Source organism: Canis aureus, chromosome 25, assembly GCF_053574225.1.
Source record: "Canis aureus isolate CA01 chromosome 25, VMU_Caureus_v.1.0, whole genome shotgun sequence".
In the NCBI taxonomy this organism is placed as follows: Eukaryota; Metazoa; Chordata; class Mammalia; order Carnivora; family Canidae; genus Canis; species Canis aureus.
The window spans coordinates 9556067-9578029 of record NC_135635.1 but is presented as its reverse complement, the minus strand read 5'-3'; the positions used below and the strand labels follow the sequence as shown (position 1 = coordinate 9578029).

At 36.1% G+C, this 21963-nt stretch overlaps 1 protein-coding gene across 3 annotated transcripts in view; it reads right to left on the bottom strand.

Moving 5' to 3' along the window:
• Positions 1–21963, bottom strand: part of NELL2 (neural EGFL like 2) — a 319702-nt gene that overhangs the window by 212888 nt on the left and 84851 nt on the right. For all 3 annotated transcript variants that reach the window (XM_077870366.1, XM_077870365.1, XM_077870367.1), the window contains 4 exons: positions 20202–20274; positions 19949–20031; positions 18859–18987; positions 17286–17388 (listed from right to left, as the gene is read on the bottom strand). In XM_077870366.1, the coding sequence (XP_077726492.1) occupies positions 17286–17388; positions 18859–18987; positions 19949–20031; positions 20202–20274 (388 nt within the window). The remainder of the gene's footprint in view (positions 1–17285; positions 17389–18858; positions 18988–19948; positions 20032–20201; positions 20275–21963) is intronic.

The window sequence follows — 21963 nt, the reverse complement described above, 5'->3', positions numbered from 1 at the left end:
TTGGTTATCATGTATCATTCCTTCTTTTCTAAAACATTCTTCCCTTAGCCTCCATGGTATAAAAGTAGTTCTGATTTTCCACGTAAATCTCAGACGATTTAACAAGCTCCCCCATATCTTACAGATTTTTAAAAAAATTTATTTATTTATTTATTTATTTATTTATTTATTTATTTATTTGCAAGTAAATGAGGGTGAGTGAGTTGGGCAAGGGGCAAAGGGACAGAATCTTCAACCAGATTCCCCACTGAGTACAGACCCCAACAAGGGGTGACACAGGGCTCAATCTCACCACCCAGGAGATAATGACCTGAGCTGAAACCAAGAGGATGGAAGGCTTAACCAGCTGAGCCACCCAAGTGCCCCTTGCGGATTTTAAATCTTAGAATGCCTTAAGGATTGGTCTTTGTCCTCAGTTCCCCTCCCTATATTCTCTCCCATAGTGATGCTAACCATTCCCAGGGCTTCAATTATCATCTACATGCAAACAACTCTCATCTTTATATCTCCCATTCAGACCTTTCTTCTAAAATTTAGATTTATACATTAAACTTCAATATTTCCTCTTAAGCATCCATGGGTATCTCAAACTCAATGTGACCAACACTGAGCTAATAACCTTCTCCTAAGCCTGCCAGCCCTCTCTACTTCAGTAAGTACCATACCATCCACCACTTGCACAAGTCTGAAATACAAATGTGTCCATAATACATCTGTCCCCCTCATTCCCTGAAATCACTATAAGCAATCTATTTTACTTCCCAGGTATTCGGATTCATTCACTTTTTTTCCAATTCCACAACCATCATCCTACTGCAGACTGCAACCCTTCTCAATTGGACTAGTTTTAATGTTTCCCAACTAATAGACCCACATCTCCTTCTGCTCCTTTCAATCTGATTCCCATACTCTGCAAAGTAATCTATCTAAAATATAATACTTCATCATATTTTACTGCTGTTTAAAACCCTTCAGATGTTTCCTAATGCTTTGGTGATGAATATCAAGGTCTTTCAAATCACCTGAAAGGCTCTGCATTATCTGGCCACTGTTTCCCTCTCCACTTTAATCCCTAAATACTCTACTTACATTCCCACATCCATTCACTACACTCAAGTCACATTGGACAATATATCACATACCATACATCATATTAAAAAATACATTCTCAAAAAATAATAAATAAATAAATGATACTTTCTCTTTAATGATGATACGCTATCTTGTGCTTGAGAAGCTGTATAAAAACAGGTGTATTTCCTCATATATACTGAAATGTAAATTGATAAAGCCTTTAAGAATGATTCAGCAATATGTGTCAAAATACTACAGATTTCGTATGTTTGACCTATAAATTCCTGTTTTTTAGATCCAACCTGATTTAATAATTATGGTGGAATTTTTAAAAATAGTGACACCTGAAAACAACAACACCTGAGCATTATGCTTTGTTTATCTGGTAGGATCTATTTTCTGTCATGTACAAAAAGGTCTCTTTTCGTAAAGAAGGAGAGAGAGAATAGAAAGAGAGACCTAACATTAATACTGCATATATGAAAACCGAACACTGTTTTTAGCACAAGCTAAAGAGATCATACCAGTTAAATGTCTTTCAGTTTCCTAACATGTTATCTGTGATAATTGGATTTGGGGGGAATTTTTTTTACCCTAAAGTATTCAGAATCAGAAAACAGTTTGAACTTGCCCCGAGTGAAACTTTACAACATTCATGAAAAAGTAAAGAACGTGGAAAAGATGATTCTTTCTATTCTTTTCAGGATGAATGCTTTTTCTAAATGCTACTAGCTTTGTCAATTGTTGCCACACACGATCCCTAGTTACTCCGCTCTGCTAAAGCTCCACTTCAAAATATAGAAAGAATAAACTTGACACAGTGAAGAAAAATACATTCAGTTATTGCTTTTGTAGATGAGGTATAGGCATATTAATCTAAATTTATAAATCATAATAATTTAAATTGAGTGTATATAGAAGAGATGGAGTACAATAAAAATTCTTAGACAGGTGGCCAAATATGGAACAACTTATTCAATAAGTAATGCAGCAAACATTTATTGAACATCTACGGTGCATTAAAGATTGTGCCAAGCAACGGAGATATAGACTTAAAGGACAAGTGAACCCTGCCTTGTGTGAAATACAATAACTGAATTCATTCTATACGACCCTGGGTTCGAATTTCTCTAGAAGCCTCAGTCCTTACTTGCCACTCACCTAGGACCCTGTTATTTCCACCTTGAGATTAGGATCCTGGGAGTTCACCATTTATGGTCCCTGCTTTTCTGGGCTAGTACTCTTTAAAGGCATCATACCACATTTCTATTCTGTTCTACTTGAACCACTGTCCAAAAAAGGAAAACTAAAACTGCATGCCATCTCACATGCCATCTGCTGTCTCCACTGGCGACGGCCTCAGACATGGCAGCTGACCACTTGTTTGACCAAGCTCTAGTTATCATCTTAGAATTTAGGCTGCACAAATGTTCAAAGGCAGTGCCAGATTAAGAATCAGGCCCTCAAGCTCAGTGAAGCTGACCATACTCTATATCCTGTCATTCTTGACCATAACTCCCCAGTTTGAAAGCAACAACTAGACACGTCTCTCCTGCTTTCATCCTCCTATCTCTCTGGATTTCCTTCCCCTTTAATCATCCTCCCCAAGGTGTTAAAGATTGTAGAAATGGCTTTAAGTTCTATATTCCCTACACCTATGCCACCTTTCAATGTGATCTTATAGGTCCTCCATCATCGTATTGGCCTCAAGACTTGACTTGGCTAACAGAACATGGTAAAAATAATAATGTCCAACTCAGTTCATAGCCTAGGTCTCAAGAAGCTTTGCAAGCTTAGATTTTCCTAGAAATCTACAACTATTATGTGAACAACCCTGGAGTAACCTGTTAGGTTGAAAGAAGACATGGAAAGATGCTCCAGGTATCCCAGCTATAAAAGTAAGTTAAGGCCGTCGTAAACGAACCAGCTAACCCACCAGCTAACTCTAGGTGCATAAGCAAGCTCAGCCAAGACAGATTAACCAGATCAAGCCCCTCAAAAAAATTTCCAAGTGAATCCAGATCAAATTTCCAACCAGCCAAATTATTGTTGTAGGCTACCATATTTGGGGGTATACAAAGCAAGAGCCAACTGATTCACAGGACTTCCAATCCTCTATCTCAAACACTGTCCATGTATATGCTCCATAATCTAGCACCTCATAAAATTCACTCTTTACTTCCCTGCTCTGATTGAAACTTGGATTTTCAGTGAGGATAATACTTCTTTCTCTGAAATCACCTCATTTAGATTTTAGATATTCCCCCACACACACAAGTATGCTTGCCAGGAGGAGAGAGCCACTCTTTCATCCTCATGTAAAAATCAATCCTCCTTTGGATATCTATGACATCCACCTCTTCCACCCATTACTACCTCTCTTCATTAATATCACCTCTACGAGAGGCCCTAACTTTGGAACCTGAAAAACAATCTTCCTCTCTAATCTGTCTTGAGAAACTGGCCTTTGGATACTTGTTCAACACCTAGAATCTAAGTTTGTTTGCCTCCTAATATAGAGTGAATTTCCTGCCTTCATCATTTAGGCATCCATTTCTATCGCCGTACCCTTGAACTTGTCAACAGCCAAAATTACTTCATCTCTGAAGTATTTCAAATCTTAAACCATGAGATTGATTTCACTAATACATACAACATAACAAATAAGAATAACTATAAAACCTTTTTCTGTGGTACTCATCAAAGAGTTATTTCAAAAAAGGTACCAGAATCAGATACACATATACCTGGGCTTTTAAAACCTTTTAGGAACAGGTAATTCTCATGATATGCAAAAATCATCTAGAAGCATAAATGAGCGGAAATAAACTTAGAATGTTAAAAAAAAAAGAATGGTAGAATGGTAGATGAGGATAGATTTGTTTTCCAAGATAATTACTCATACAAAAATTAAATATTGTAGAATAGGTACCACAAGAGACAGATTAATAGAGAATAGAAATCCTAGAAATGGGTTGTAAGAATGTAAATGTTTAATATAAGATAAAATAGGAAGTTAATCATTGAACAAAAGGATTATTCAACAAATACTACTGGAACTTGTTTGACAAAAAATAGTTAACCAGAATTATTATCTCATGTACACAAAAATAGATCTCAGTTTATTTAAACTTAAAATGAAAAAAGAAAAAAAGAATGAATCATAAAATCAAATGAAAAAAGAGGGGCCATTCAGAGGTTAGAAGGTCAATATTTTTATAAGTAGGAAGGCCTTTTTTAGCATGAGCAAAAGGTTTAATTGCATAAAACTTTAAATCTTTATATCGAGAAACACTAAATAAAAGAAGCAACATTATAAAAATAATATATTTGCAACATATGTAATAGATGAGTTTAAAATGAGTTCTTGCAAATTAAGAAGAGAAAACACAAATCATTGAATTTTAAAGTGGATGATGTACATGAAAAATTAATTTAAAAAATAAAAATTTCCAATAAACATATGAAAAAAAATTTTAACAATCCAAATTTTTACTTCTAATTCTTACCTTGGAAAAGGTAAGAAAAAGATTCAGATATACACCTGCTTGCTCTGCATTTCCATTTAGGTGGCTACTACACCTCTAAAACCGAACATATCCAAACTGAACTCTTGATTTTAGTCACTCTCCCACATCCAGCTCACTTAGCAGCCTTCCCCATCATAGTTAATAGCAATTTCATCCTTTTACTTCCTCAATGCAAAGCCCTTGGAGTCATGCTGACCCTTCTCTTTACTCATACCCATATCAAGCTATTGGGAAATCCTGTTGGCTCTACCTTCACAATATATCCAAGAAGCTAACTTGCTAGGACCACTACTATTGAAGTTACCACCATTTCTTCTCTGGATAACTACAAAAAAAATAGACCTGCCTTGCTTAAAATATGTAACTTGCACCCTATAGCTCTTAGGGTAAAACTAAAACTCCTGAATCTGGCTCCTTATCTCTCCAGCTGCATTTCACATCATGTTCTTGACTTTCCACACATCGGCCACACCAACACACCGGCCTCCTTTCACAACATCCTATCTCCTGATATAGAGCCCTTACATATTATATTTGCTCAGCCTGACATTCTCTTCACTAGTGTAAGGCTACTGGTTCATCATATCTCAACTGCACCATCATTTTCTGAAGGATGCCTTCCCTGGCCTCCTTGCTAGATGAATTTCACTTATTGCACTTTATCAACAACGTACTGCTACAACTATTGCATTGCATATTTGATCATTATACGATTAGTGTCTATCTCCTGACTTGATTATTACATCTTTAAGGACAAAGAGCAATCTTATTTTTTTTCACTACCATATCCCCCGTGTCTAGCAGAATTAATTCATAGAAGGTATTTACTATTACTTTTCAAATGAGTAAAAATTATAGAAAAGAGACTCGGTGGTAAGGTACAATTTCACCTTTATTCCACTTAAGTTCTATATGCATGGAACAATCATCCCCATACTACTATTTCTAGAATTATTCCAAGCTCTCTAGCTCCCAAGTTCATTCCTGGACATATGGCAGACTCAGCCAGGACAGTTAATCCAATTCTTACATTCCACTTCACATTGTACTGACTGTCTCCCCCAGCTCCAGGTCCTTGAGCACTTAGGAATCATAGTCTGAAGGGACATTAACAGATGAAATCAATCAGTGAACAAGCACAATGTCCATCTTGTTCTATACTAGCCCACCCCCTCCCTTCTTTTCAACCAACAAATAAAAGTGACCTTTTTGAGATTTGGGGCCTGAGAAATTCTGGAGGTAGGTTACACACACAAACATTAATGGGAAATTTGTAATACTGCGTGCTGTGTGATGACCTAATTTGTGATCAGAAAAGCTTGATTTTTTTATTGGTTTAAAAACAGGATGCTTATCCATAAAATGATGTGAAAAGAATGTGTTACGTGCTGCATTTTTCCCCTTTCCTCCAAACATAGTAAAGAATTAGCTTATCAAGATAACAATAAAAACTCAGGCAAAAAAAAAGTTCCTGTTTCATATCTTCTTACAAATAATGCTCATAAATTGTGGGGACCTGAAATTGGCCAAAAAGACTCAAAAAGGTTGAATTAAAGCTGAGATAATATCCAAGACTGTCCACACACACTGGGTTTCATCATTGCAAGGGACACTGGTGCAGGTTCACTACCTCCTCCCAGGTCACCATCTCTGAAATAGACTCAGGAATCAAGAGGCAGGGAGCACAATTCTAAAGACACAGATTAATGGGAGAATCTTTGCACAGGAGAAAAGGGAATTTAAGCTTGTGGAAAATGCATTGTCCTAAAGTTTTCTAGTACTGGGTTGCTTTTATTAATCTTCTTACTCTTACAAGACCTACAATAAAAAAACCAGACATCAATGTATGTGGGACATGCATAGTTACAAGTTGGATGAGAACAGTTTAATTTAACACCAAGACAGCACGATCCATCTAAGCATAGCCACCTGGCATAAACTAAAACTATATATCTTATGAGACAGAGCAGGCTTCTAGAAGCCTGGGAAAGCAGACTCATGTGAATTATTCCACCAAGCACATTTAGAAAAAGACCTCATCTAATGAAAATCCAAAGAAAACTTCAAAAGAAAAAAAAAAAAAAAAGATTTTAGACCAAAGAGATCACTCCATGATCACTGACTTTTTTTTTTTTTTTTTGATCACTGACTTTTAAGAATTCTGGTTATTTTTAAGTTTTAATTCAACAGGTTTGTCCTGTTCTTTTTCTTACCAAAATCAAATAAAAATCTGACCAGAAAGCACGCACTCTTGAGATTCCGTTTCCTAAATGATTAAAATCAACAATTTCTGTTCCAAATATGAAGTATTACAAAGTAATGAAAAATTGTGATTCCTATAATGGACACAGACACTTCACTTTAGTAATGAGTGCAAATTTATATTTTTTGTCTCCTTTCTTACAGCACATAGAAATAATACTTATAACCCTAAAATTATATTTCTTAAGAATTTATATATCCTTTGAATGCACAATTAGTGCTGTCTCCAGGACATCATAAATTGTTTTCGTGTCTGTTCAAACTGATTTTCTATTTCCACTAATGAAATATATTACACATCACATGACACAGTATCTGAAAACCACTGCATGTTTCAAAATGTAGTGCTGCCACTGGACTGGCTGTGTCACCTCAGGCAAGTGAAGGAAACTCACTTAGCTTTGGTTTCCTCATCTTCATAACAAGCAAGAAAATAACTCATGTTAAATCCTCACACTCAGAATATACTTAATTAACGTCAGCTTAAAACATAAACCCCAGAGCAGGTATTCTGAGACCCTACTACACACTGGAGACTCAAGAGAGGAAAAGAAAGCTCCGTGGAGAAACTGGGCAACAAGCACAGCACACCCACTACCTAAGTCATTGCTAATCACAATGTGTTCCATGTTCCAGCAGGATTGCCATCATCCAAGAGCTGGTTAGAAATGCAAATTCTCAGGCCCTACCCCAGAACCACTGAAACATGATTTTCATTTTAACAAGATCCTCAGGTGATTCATATTCATATTCCCATTAAAATTTGAGAAGCCCTGAGCTAAGAGATGTGCTCCTGCATGCAGCCTCATACTTTCTTGGACAGGTCTCAGCAACATTATCAGTGTATGGGTCACTTTCCAACAGCTAAAATCATAAATGTAAAATAAATAAATAAATAAATAAATAAATAAATAAATAAATCATAAATGTTATGTGTGTGTGTGTCATCTATTATAGTAGGTAGACTTCAAATCCTATTTCCTGAGTCACTGAGTTTGTTGCACAAGTGTTGTGAGATATCTCTTTCCAACTTGAAATAACATGTATAAGTGAGGGCCATTCTAAAGCCAGCCAGTCCAGAGTTTTCTTTACACTATCAATGAAACTAAAGTATAAAACAAACAATAAGCTCGAGATCTGAATCTCAAGTCCTAAAAACCTAGTATGGCCGTATGGCCTTAGGTCCAAACTCCAGAGACCAAAGAGCCAGGTCCCCAGTAGAGACAACAGTTTCAGTAACTGGAGTGAAGAGGGTGTGAATATGGAAGCTGCTGCCTTTCAGAAGCAAAATCTAGGCAAAGGCTCTAGTGCATAATGTGGTCTAGAATATTCAAGGAGCAGCCATGGGATTACAGCAGCCATTCCAATGAATATTTTACAAACCTAACATTCCCGAGTTCCACTCTTCCCACCACTAACTCCAAGACAATTTTTTAAAGCAATTCCATGTCATTTCATGTGCATTTTTTATGGTTAAATAGTTTTGAATTGGGGGCCAGCTTTTGCATAAAAAGAAATGTGCCTGGATTATACTTTATCACAAAACCATCTCTACACTAAGAAAGAAAATTCCTTTCTGACCCTTCCTCATGCTGAACTCGTGTATCATTGTGTTTTCGTCATTTAATTTTTAATCTAGGCTAATTTTACACAATCTGTAAATATATCCTGGAGAACACAGGCCACAGCAAAAGCATCAAGTAGGGAGCCCAGTGCTGCCAAGATGCTGTTTTATACATTTTGCTGGGGATCGAAGGTGTCGTAGCTTTATTCAGCAATGAGCACTATGATGTCCATTTACTTTTATTATGCAGTTGTTCTTCCTGAGTTACTCCTTTCTACATAATTGCCAAAATCAACTTGTAAGATGCTTTAAATTGCACATATCTTATTTTTCCTATTCTAATTTCAAAATGCCATTTTGTATGATCTCTATTGAGAAGAAAATATGCTCATTTTTAAAACAATTACCCAACAACACTTCAGATAAGAAGCTGCATCTTTCTGCCTAAGAGAAGTGTTTTTCTTCTCTTTTAAATGGAGTCTCATATGAATGATATCTAGATTATCACTCTTTTGCTAGGTTATAAATCTAAAATCCCTTCACTTGTTTCAAAACCTTACACCACTAAGGAAGACTAGTTTCCCGATCACCTAAAGAATCCCATTTTCAGTCTCCTAGAATTGTGCTAGGCAGTATGATTTAATTATTATTACAGACAGATTTGCATAAAGCTTTCTTCTGAAGAGTTTTAGGCCATTTAAGCAATGTCATTAGATGGGCAGAGAAATTCTTTTGAGAAAATGTAATGGGGCATGAAAAATAATAAAAATCTACAAAATACATTTATTCAAGAATCTTAATAATGAAGAGAAATTACAATTCAGAGTGAAGAACTAGAGGCTGGATACTCTTTATTATTTTAAAATAAAACATGATTAAATAGGCACAGCATAATGCCTCAGAATCAGAGGGCAGTCCCCCGTGTTATATCTTCTGGAAAACTACTCTCATTTCAGAAAAAATAAATTCAGTATACTCTTATGCCATCTATGGAATTTACTGAAGACGCAGAATAGCAATTAACTTCAACAATAATTTCATATGAGCTCACTAGACTACATTGTGGTAAAACAAGAAAGTTCAGGCTGCCATAGACTGTCTCTCATTAAAGGCTCTTCCATGAATTGCTATTACCTTGTCAAGGTCGCTGGATTAAAAAAAAAAAAAAAAAAAAGCCATCCTGATGCTCTTTTAAAGACCTAGTGAAACAGCAGAGACAAGTGGTGTCTTCAGGTTTCCCTCAGAGCTGCCACCTAGTGCTCCTCGTCAAAGGGGAAAAACATCCAAGACCAGCTTTTTGTGGAGTAATTTGGCAAGATCTGGCAATATTTAAAAGTGCCAAAAACTTTGACCTAGCAATTCCATCATTAGTAATTTACCTGATAGATAGGACCCTATAAAAATGCACCAAGACTGTTTATAAATGGCATCCTACAATATTATTTTTAATAAGAAAAACAACAAATCAGAAACAACTAAAATATCCTTCGATGGAGAAAAAATAAAAGTGATATGCAGCCATTTAAAAGTTAGCTGATAGGGAAAAATCTCCAAGATAAAGTCCAGGAAAATGTGTGATATCACTTACCATATATGAAAAGCCTACACATGCATATGTGAGTGGGTGCACTGAGAATCATCTGGAAGGATACACAAGAACTAAAAGTTTGGGAGGAGAGGGAGAATAAGGGAAATTTTTATGTTTTGTTCTATATCTTTTTGGATACATTGAATATTTATTGAATGCATGCATTATTTTAGTTAAAACGTTAAAAATTCTATACTAGGATTATGAAGAATGATGGAGTCAGACAACTTACTCTACTCTGGCCTCTGGAGTAGAAGAAACAGCAACTAGATCATTGCAACACTGTCATCCTCCTCTGATTTCACCCTGCTTTTTCCTGGCATCTCAGCTCTGCTACAAGCTGACTAATAACAGTAAATTTTTTGTTTTTCTAAAGAGCATTAAAATGTATCAGGTGCTGTCTCATAGAGTCATTAATCTGAAGGCTATATTGTTAATTATTCTTGCTTATTAATAAATTGCCAGTTCAGTATTTTTCCACTGATTTGACATTTATCAGTTTTTATAACATCTAAAAGATAGCATGACCAATGCCTTTTTGAAGAGTTTATGAAAAAGTATTAGCACAAAATTAATGATAGTGTTTAAGAAGCCTATAGGATTATCTTGATGAACTCTCTCTTTAATAAAACCTGATTCATCTTTGGTGAAAATATTCCCTATCATAAGCTCAATTATCTTGAATAAATAAGGCACAAGTGGACTACTTTCTTGCCCTTTTTTCACATATACATATAGAATTAGAAAAGTGCATTAATTCTGACTTACCCAATATCATCTTAAATACCAAATTAAGCCAGTTTGGGGGAAAGACAGAATCAAACCAAGTGGTTAGGGAACTTCATCAAAAAAAAACATGACTACCTATTGACAGATGAGCTGGACCCAGGCACTCGGAGGCTCCTCCTCCCCTCCCCTGCCCTTGGAATGTGGGTTATGTCTACCTTTCTCACTCCCAAAGGCTACTCCAAAGGCTTAGTATTCAGATAATGATGTGATGCTGAAAACACGGGCACAGTGGTGGTGACTGAACCCAATTAGGGCATCTTTATAAACTGTGGATATCCAGAGAGCAGGTGAGGGAATCTGTTACTCTTGCCACCCAAGACAGGCTTTGTCTGTAAGTTCCCTTTGCTATTATTATAATTGCCAACCTGGAGTGACCTACCTTTTTCTTCAGTCTCCTCTGCCCTTTGCTTATGGGGGCTAGCTCCTGGGCAGCTCCCAGGAGGGCTGGACACAGGATTTATAGCAACACCATTAGCTCTCAGCTCATTCAGTTTTTTGCTGTGACATTATATTCTCTAAGAAACTACAGACTTTCAGGGAACTTTCTAAAAATACCACATCTGATAGTAAAACAACACATCTTCCTTTTGATTGCTATTTTTACATTTTTCATTATTGCATAGATCCCCTCAGCCCTGGTATTCTAGTCATGTAGCCCCTTGTGTCTCTATAAGGCCAACTCATTTATAACTGTGTTCAGGCAATGAGAACCTCAAACACATACTGCATATCTCCCATGCTTCTAGCATTACTGTAGAGACAGCTAAGTTTATTGCCTATGTTGCTCCAAAATGATTTTCTTTTTTAAAGTAAACTACATATGTTATATAAATTGTGTTCTTTATTTTTGAGAACAAAGAAACTCTCAGTGAATTATATCCCACTGATTTTTGTTCCTCATCCCTATATTTACATATTCAAAAGTCTCTGAATCAGTTTTATTCACTGTCATTCATTTAAAAAAAATCTCCAAATTACTTAAGTGGCAGTCATTTCATCTCTGTCCCCATTTTGCTAGCATTTTAAGTGACAGGGCTAGAATTATCCATATTTGCACACTAATGTGAACATAAAAGAGTTAAACAGCCCAAACTACCATTTCCTGCCCTTCTCCTTCAAGAAGAAGAAGAGGAAGAAGAAAAAAAAGAAGAAGAAGAAAAAGAAAGAAAAAAATCTCTTTGGAAAAGTGTACATATAGAATAATCTGCTTTTCTATTATTTAAAATCAATGAAATTACCCCATAAATATCTAAAAAGTTGCTCATCTTCATGAGTCATCAGGGAAATGCAAATTTAAACTACAAAATGATACCATGTACCAACATCATTTATCATAATACCTAAACTTAAAAAGATCAAAAATGCTAAGAATGGGCAAAGTTGTGTAGCAATTGGTATAACCACTTTAGAAAAATGGTTTAGCAAAAAATTTTACAAAAGGTTAAAAGAGTTTGTCATTAAATAAAACAGTTTTAACCCCTGAACAAAAAAATTCTACTCAGGTCTATACCCATCAGGCATGCATAACACCAAAAAGCATGAAAAGAATGTTTATGGAAGGAAGGACTCTTTATATAGGCCAAGACTAGACAATGCCCAGCTGTCCTTCAATAATTGACTGGATTGTGATACATTAACACAAATAGAATATATATAGCAATAAGCATGAATAATTGACATCTACATGCAAAAATATGGATGGATCTCACAAACAGGATTTTGAATGAAGGAAGTCAGACATAAAAGACTATCTAGTGCATGATAAATTGATCCTTACTGTCAACCTTGGTCAAGACTTATCCAAAATACTGAAGAAGAGAGTGGCCTTGAAGAAAGTAGTATCATAGATCAGAACACAATTTAGAAAAAAAATTACCTTGCGTTACATACTAATTGTGTGAGCTCAGAAAGGTCATTTAACCTCCTTGGCCTCATCATTCCTTTGTAAAACTGAGATCATGAAGCCTTACGTCCCCAAAAGCAAATGGCTGTTCTGAAGATCTCTAAGGTCCTGTGTAGCTTTACATCTATGACCCAAGGAGAAAGTTTCACTACCCTCCACTTTCATGAATAAAAATACAAAGAATTCTTTTAACAAAAAACAATCATAATAGCCCACCTTGTTCTAAGCCACTTTACATGTATTACTCATCCAGTCCTCACATTAGCCCTATAAAATAGGTAAAACTGCTCTCTTCCTTTTACAGAGAAGATAACTAAGACTCGCGGAGAGCTTTGGTAACTCGGCCAAAGTTGCACAGCGAATAAGTGGCAGAGCCAGAATACAAATCCCCTAAAATTTAACTTTTTAAACCATACTTTACTCAGTATGCAAAGATATTATAATAACTTCATTTTATCAAAGCTGACAGGACTTTTTAAATTAAGTTTAATACAATCAGTTGTCCAATCACCACATAGTATATTAAAATGTAATCTGTATTATATATTGAAACTCTGATCTTGTTCAATCAGAAGAATGATGATTTTAATCTGTTCATATAAATCTGGCCTCCTTGGGACAGTACTAAGTAAAATAACTATTGCTATTAGACAAACCCCAACCAATTTTGGTGGTCATGTTCACATTTCCCATATTTGATGCCTCTCCAGAAAGGAGGAGAAATCTGCCTTCCTTGTTATTGTTGTTTTAAGCATAGCTTCTCAAGGGACATTATAGTATTAGTTCAGATTTGCTTCAGATTCCCTATTTTCATGAATCACCGTTTCAGTTCAAAACGGAATCTTTAATTTTTTATCTCAGTGACTTTCAGTAACTTTCTATTTGCTGGAATTTTTGTTGATTATTTTCTGACAATTGTCTTTTTCTTAGCCTGGGTTGAGTATTTTAATTAGCTGGACCTCATCCTATTTCATAGTTAAAAATCACCCAAGATATTTATGCTTTACACATTTTCTAGAGTTACCTTGAATTTGTGTCAATCTCATTTTTGGCTAGTGGAGAGCTTGTGACTAGGATAAAGGATGTGGTGATGGTAGCTGAACGCACAGAAGAAAGAGCAATAAGAGGCAAAGCCTACTTACTTTGCAACATGGCCTAGACTTAGGACTTCCAACGGTTTTTGCATGGTAAGTGTAGTTACCAGTGGATAAAAGTAGATCACTTAGATTAATTATAGCAGATTTTTAAAAAGATTTTATTTTTTTATTTAGTTTATTTATTTAGTTAATTTGAGAGAGAGGAGAGGAGCAGAGGGAGAGAGACAAGCCGACTCTGTGCTGAGCATGGAGCCCAAGGGAGGGCTCAACCTCACAACCCCAACATCATGAACTGAGCCGAAATCAAAAGTTGAATGCTTAACCAACTGAGCAACCCAGGCACCCCTGGAGCAGATGATTTTAAAGAAAGAGGTAAACTTGAAAAGCAAAGCAATGCCAGATGGAACTTCTCTGGGACTTCCAACCAATTGTGTTTTTGGACAAGTCATGTACTTGCTTTTATTAGGAAGACAGAAGCAAATTCTGCCTTATAGAATTGTTGTAAAGCTCATATCAGGAGCAAAGTCACCTGCCTTCTAACCAATAGAAATAATATGACTTCATTATTGTTGTAATTATTATTACCTAAATTATTTGGGTTGGCATTCCAGCCTTTGGATCTTCAGTCTCTGTTTAACTCCACCACAACAGCTCAAGGGTGAGGGGCAGGGAGAGGCTTAGCCTCTTCTTCCAACACTTTGCTTATGTAGATTCAAATAAAGAAAAGTGACAGGCTAGGTTCTCTTTGACTTCTTTCCCAGAACAACAACCTTACTATTCACCAGTATTTATATTTGGATAAATAGCTGGAGCTGAAGTTACGGAGGGAAAATATAAAGCAGACTACAAAATAGGGCTTCTGAGTTGCACAAACAACTCTGTTGAAGCAAGCCTGAAAGCATTCAATAAAAAAACACCAAAAAACGACGGGCCACATGCACTTCTTTTGTTAAATATTGGCAGAATAAAATTCAGCGGTTACGTTATAGGTTTTCTCTTCCACGGGCTTTAGAAACAAGTAATTAATCTCTTTAAACAGGTCTCAGGAAAAAAATATTTTGTTAATTTTATTCTATTAAAAAGGCCTTAGAGCAACAGAGTTGCAAAGACAGGACTAGTGCAGGGTGTAAGAGGAAGGCTTATGGTTCTCTTTTAAAGAGTAAAAAAAAAAAAAATGCAGTTTAATTCATACTCCACCAAAATTAAGTTCTCATAAAGTATAACAAGGATGTTACTGGGAAAACTCACATAAAAAATGAGATTATTTGCTTCCCCTCATATGTAATAGTGAGACACACACATACACACACACACACACACACACACAGTCTCTCTCTCTTGTAACTATTTGCTTCTCTCAGCACATATGAAAACCTCAACAATTGAAGCAAGTTAGTAAATAGTTATTAAATTTAGTTTAAATATTACTTTTTCTTTTATAAAATTAGTTTTTACAAACCTTTCAGAAGCATATTTCCTAAAATATTTTTACTGACTGGTTTTTAAACTGTGCATGTGGAAACACATTCCCAAATAATTTTTAAGAATATTTACCATATGAACTAAATGTTTATTAGGAAAAAAAAATCTGTGGGTATTTACAGAAAATTTCTTGCTAGCTCTTGTAAAATGCTGAATTCATCAGAATTAGAAGTACTTTGAATACTCAAAATACAAACAAATACAGGCATAAATCCTCTCCATTCCACAGCATTCATTCACTGACTATAACCGAGGAGACAAAGTCACTTTATCGTTAATACTTTTAACCACAGAAAATGAAAGACTCAAATAAATTATTTTGGCATTTCTTCAGTGATGTTGTAATCCTCTCACTGATTACTTACTTGCAGCTTTCTCTATGATATATGAGACAAACAGAGCTGATTTTCAATCATTAACACCAAAGTCTGCCAGAAGCACTTTGCATTAATAAATCTCAAAATATTTTACCATTTCATTAAGTCTAACTGCATGTTGTTGGGAAGATTTCAAGCCTTGTCTGATTTAGTAGGCAGCTTACTGTTGGTAACAGAGACAAATGGTAAAATCAGAATTGAAATTCACTACTTCTGACTAATGCATCTATCATGATGGTCCATTATTTCAATCAGCCTGTCTCTAATAAAATTGACATCACTTAATGCAAATCTAGTATATTCAGGGGTAACAGTGTAGAAGTACACGTGCAAAAAGGATAAAAGAAGTTAAAGCAAAAAGTCTGATTCTTGCTATTGTCATGTGATAAATACAAAGCCTTATAAAGGGTCCTCCTTCCTCCTCCCTGCAACTGTCTGCTTAGAAAACTATAGAACATCCCCACCAGCTTTCAGATACTAAGACAAGTTCAAGGAAAAACTCAGATGACTCCTCACTGAGGAAATTAGCTAGTGACACGTGTAAGGAAAACTGCATCCAGTCCTTCCTGGTTCAGCCGAATCTACTTGACTAGGCTAATATGCCTTCGTGAAATGGATTGGCTTCAACGTAAAATCTAATAAAATTAAATATAAATGAGCTCCTGAGGGAATTAAATCAATGGACTACAAAGCGACTTCCTGATTTTTCCCTGATAACTCGTCACTTCCACCAGCAGTGGCACACTGCACACTGTGTGAGCAAGAGGAGAGTATGGCAGTGGTGATGGTAGCAGAGTGAACAAAAGCCCCAACTCAAGCAACCCTTCATTCTCCCCCCTTCTTCCCCCCTCCCCTCCTCCCCTCCCCCATGGCTCTGTCTTACTGTGTGCCTGTATGACCACACTGCACTCACACAGCCCTGGACATTCTACAAACTACCACAACTCACTTTATATAGGTTCCTATTCCTTCGTATGAAAATAGCTAAATTTTAAACGCTCCTTTAACAAGAATTTAAGGACAATCTTTTAAAGTGTAAGGAACACAAATGCAACAATTTGTTATTGAATGAATGATAGAGAACTCATCAGGACAGCTATGAATTTGGAGAGCATTTCCTGACAGAAGTGAACCACAGGGCTACTAAAAGGCAAAAGAGCTTCCTCACTCAGGAGCGTGAGCTTTTTTTTTATGAATTAACACCACGTCCCTGTCCCCACTGGACGATCCTATGATAACGTGCTATCGAAGGCCACTTGTATCATGGATTTCCTTGGTCACCGTGGCTGAGTGCGGACCATTCTTAACCTATTTTGGAGGTATTTGTATCTAGTATTGGAATAAGAGAAATGCCTATGACCAAGTTTCTTACATATCTTTCCTACTACTGTCACTTTGCAGAACAGATTCCGCCAAGAAAAAATTTTCTTGTTAAGTATAGCATTTTTAAATGGAAAAGAACTGATTAAACAAAGTACAGAAAGCATTCTTCCTATTTGCATTAGTTCTAAAAAGCTTTTGTCGGTTTGCCCAGATCAAACCAATGATGGGTGAATATTTATTAATACAAAGCTTTACTTTTGCCAAAACAAAGTATTCATCATAAAAGTTGTGCTCACATTTGCATTCCTTACAGCACTTGCCATCCACATATGCAAGAGCCGACTTAAGTGGGCAGTCAGGAACCGGGCAGATCAGAGTTTCACACTGGATGGTTCCGTTCTGAGAAGAAAGCAATATTTAAAGAATTTCCAAGTTGCAGTTTAATAGCCTAGAAGTATTTTTTAATCTGTTTCTTAAGTTTCAAACTCATCACATACAATGTCATAAACACCACTATTCTCCGTGGTTATTAGACAGTAAAACCCGTAATATAGAGACCCACAGGAATAGAATTGGGTCCTAACACAGTTGGTCAATGAATGGCTCCCCTCTCTGTCCAGTGATGACCCTACATCCCCCTACGGTTCTCTCCCTTCTGTGGTGAGGTGGATGAGAACGTGGGGGAATGAGGAGCACACATGGACAGTGAAACAGCAGGCTAGGGGTAAGCCTCATGCCTGCCCAGATTACTCACAAAATAAGTACCTACAAACCAGGAGATTTCTGGAATAGCTACTGCCACCCTGCAGATGCAGTCTCAGGATCCAGAATCTTCTCATGGATATTTAAGCACCACCATGAGGCAGTGCTGACAGTCACCACAAGAAGCACCAGACTGCAAACAGGATGGCAGGGAATTTACTTCCTGAAGGTCATCCAGAACTCCTAGGCAGTCAGCTGCTCTCTAGTCACCTGGTTGACCTCAGTATACACATCCTGCATGTTACTCAATTCGATTTTTGTTCCCCGGTTGACCAGGTGGGAAGGCCTTAGTGTTAAAGTGCCATAATTTTGGTAGGGAACAGAAATCATATGATGGATGCACACAAATATATGACTATTTCAGAGGTATCTTTAACATTTAAAATGCAAGATATTCTGGTTTTGAAAAAAAATTGATGAACTTGGGGAAATTATTTTTAAATGCTAATTCACATAGATCTCTGGCTTCTTTCCAATAAATTAGTTTAAACCAATGAATTCGTGTGAAATTTAAAATCTAAAAACCAAATTAGTCTGGAAATCTCCTTTGAAAATGAACCTATTTTTGAAATAATGATGCATTAAATATTTTACTTTATTAGTGTGCAATTAGAGAAATCATATTTATTTAAATCCTCTAATTCTTATTCCACCGTATTAGCAAACTTTTAAAGATTGCTAATTTAAACTCTGTTATTTATTCATATGGCCCAATGTGATCACAATATTTCATGCCGCATATAACTTAGTTTTATTAAACTGTGTTAATAAACACATGAGGGGAAAATCCCTCAAAATGTTAAGAATAACACATAGAATCCTTTGGGAATCACCTTCACTAACCCAATTTAAATGGCTAACTTCATGTGTGCACCAATAAACTTAGACTTTATAGCATTCCTAAGCCAGAATCATCTTTACAGGCTAGCAAGCGTCTTTAATAATGCAATACTCAGTTCTTTAGATTTCACTGGGTTGGCTGGCACTTTAGTGTTGTATCTTGAGGAAGTGGGTCTTGAAATTTTCATGATTACATTGTTTTAATAAATTTTTAAAGAGTGGGGGCATCTGAGTTCCCTTAGCTTGAACTCTCAGCGGAAGCCGTACCAGGCATGTGCAGTTCTTACAGCCGTCTGTCCAGGACTCAAATTCTCGGTAGGTGGTTCCCTTCATGGTGCAGGTCCTCTCACAATAGCACTGATCCAACCTATTCATTCGCTGCTCAGCTCGAGACAGCTGTGGCACAAAGGAAGGGGTTCACAGTGTTCATCATGCCAGCAGCACAGAAATGCAAAATACTTAAGGAAGCACTGGATTTATTTTTCAGCACGTAGTAGTAATGATAGCTGCACCCATCTGTTGTGGTCATCAATATATTTAAGCCTATAATTTTATTTTATTTATTTATTTATTTATTTATTTATTTATTTATTTATTTATTTTTATTTTTTTAAGCCTATAATTTTAAAGAAAATCCCCCCTCTCTTCTTCTTGAGGTAAATTTGGTTCTCACGTTTGAAGAAAAAGAGAGCGTGATTTAGAAGATATACATGGGGACTAAGTAAAAATGGCATCACTCACAGTGCTGAAAAGCAATTTCCATTTTTAAAAATGTTCAATTTCCAAAAAAAATAAAAAATAAAAATAAAAATGTTTAATTTCAGGCACATGTTTACTTAAGTGAAGAAACAAATTTCAGAATTTCGGTAGTATCAGAAACAAACCCTTGATGTACGATACAACTGCAGGTTCTCAGTAACTACTATTCAAGATGACAACAGTTTAGTGGAATTGATAAACTTGATACATGCTTAGGACAGTGAATAACTCTACAACAGCAGTACGTGGTAGAAAGCATCCATGGGACCAGTCCCTTGACATTATTCTAGTGTCCCTATTCTTTTTACAATGCCCTCTCACCTCCATCCTTACAAAGAAAAGCTAAATATTAATAAATGATAATAAAAACTAAAATAAACAATAAATCGTACTGTAAGAAGTAGTGTGAAAATCAGGTAATCTGCCTAATTTCTGATTTACCGAATCATGAGCAGAGATTTAGATTCAATTCCAGCAAACACTATAGTATGAGAAAAGTCTCAAAGGTGAACATTTGTGGTTATATAAGAAAAAAAAAACTATAAAGAACCTCAAGGATTTCTGAGTTCTCCACACAATATTTCTAAGTAGCTTTTACCTTAGCTGATGTTTTGGCTAAAATGTCCTGCAGCTCCATGATTTTCTGCACGAGTCCATGGAAGTCATTGCAAGTTGGACAAGCTGGAATTACAAACACTACATTGGTCAAGTTGTATTTATAAGGAGGTCAATCTAGTTAAGTCCATGCTGACAACTAATATATGGGACTTCCAATTTCAAACTGACATTCTGGACAAAATTAAGCAAGAAGCACACTTTCCATCACACAGTGCAAGAACTAATGGACTTACTGCGATTAAGATCCGGGCACTGAGCAATAAATCCTTGGGGCATGACAAGTAATTGCACATCTTGCATTATACCCTGTGTGTGAAAAATTTTTAAAAAGATATATTACTTCCATCTACCCAAATTATGTTCAATAGTCAAGCTCATGAAGGAAAACATTACAAGATAGACTCACCAAGAACTCTGAACAACATCTTTTTGAATACATTACTTTTACTTCAAACCAAAGGGAAAGAAATACATCAGGCAAAATGGATGATTACCCATGTACTCTCCTATTGATAATATTTTTAAAGCCTTAAGATTAAATGTCAAGATATAATTAAGAGCGAATAGTCATGTTGTTTTGAGAAGTTATTTTTAGTTAGCCACTAGAGAAAGGCTTGAAAATGACCTTTAAAAATCAACCCAAAAATCACTTCTGGTTTCGGCAACAGTGAAACTGATACCAACTTTAAATTAACTGCAATCATCAAAAAGAAAGGGATAGAAAAAGCTGAGTCATAAGAGAAATACTTATTTGAGCATTTCTCATTTTTCAGTTGGATCTTTTAGAACTAATTTCTCAATTTATAAAGGCCAATAGATTCATTAAACAGCTGCCACAAGACTTAGTGACAAGTCCTTAGGAGGACAGAAAGTTTAGAGTGAAATTTTTAAACATTCCAGCTGGAAATGACCCCTTTTACACAGAAAGACACATCACATGTTTATAGGTAAAATTCACATGTATCTTTAGTCACTAAGGCTTAATTAGCTTCCACCTTCCTGGGCTCTTAAAGCAAAGGCCAATGGTAGTCAAAAATGACCTCATCAGACACTTCAGCTGTCCTTTTCATCTACCACCCCCCTTTCTTCCGGCATCGACTATATATACATTTTTAATTAATATTTCACTTCCTTCCTTTGAAAAATGCAAAAAGAATGTCTAATGACAGGGTGACAGTGCCAACATATTATCAAGACAATTTTGAATGCACCTACAAAATATACCAGTCAAATATTGGTCTATATCTCTACATGTTTAATCTAATTAATAGCACAGTGTAAGTAGACTGTCAATATGGATGATAAATATTTTAGCATACTGTGTGGAACTGCTGGATCTGTTGTTTGCTTGGAGTTTAGATTAAAAAACAGCTTCTATACAAGCTCCTATCACTTGGAAGCAGCAACATGAAAATACTGTTACCATGTACAGTTATAGAGTTTGTGTACTGTACAACTCTACTGGACACCACTCACAGCCTACAGTAAAAATTACAACCCCTAGAGTAGTACACATAAATGATGTATGAGAAGGATTCTAAGGCCACATCCGGGTTCCATGGGAAAGGCTGCTGTGGTTAAATAGAGGAGAGACTTGACATCTACAAATTTGCCATCCCTTACATGGCAAATAAGGGCTGATTATTTAGGATTTGTGAGCACTGAATCAATTCCTCATGGCTGGCCTTGGGCAAGTCACTTAACTCTTCTGAGTAGGTTTATGCGCAGGTAAAAGAGAAAAAAAAATGAGCCTCCATCAAGGCTAGTAAAACTAAGATTCAAGAATAACACATATAAAGTACCTCGTTTCCCCAGGTAACAGTTTAATTAAGTTTGGAAAACATCTTCTCAGGATTACTGAGCTTACTTAGAACACAATTTCAAAATCACTGGTACCTACTCTACTAAGAAATCCATGAGTTGGACATAGTACCTATTATTCTTCAGTTAACAACCATTCACTGAGCCACTTCTATATTATGGGCACTGTCTTAG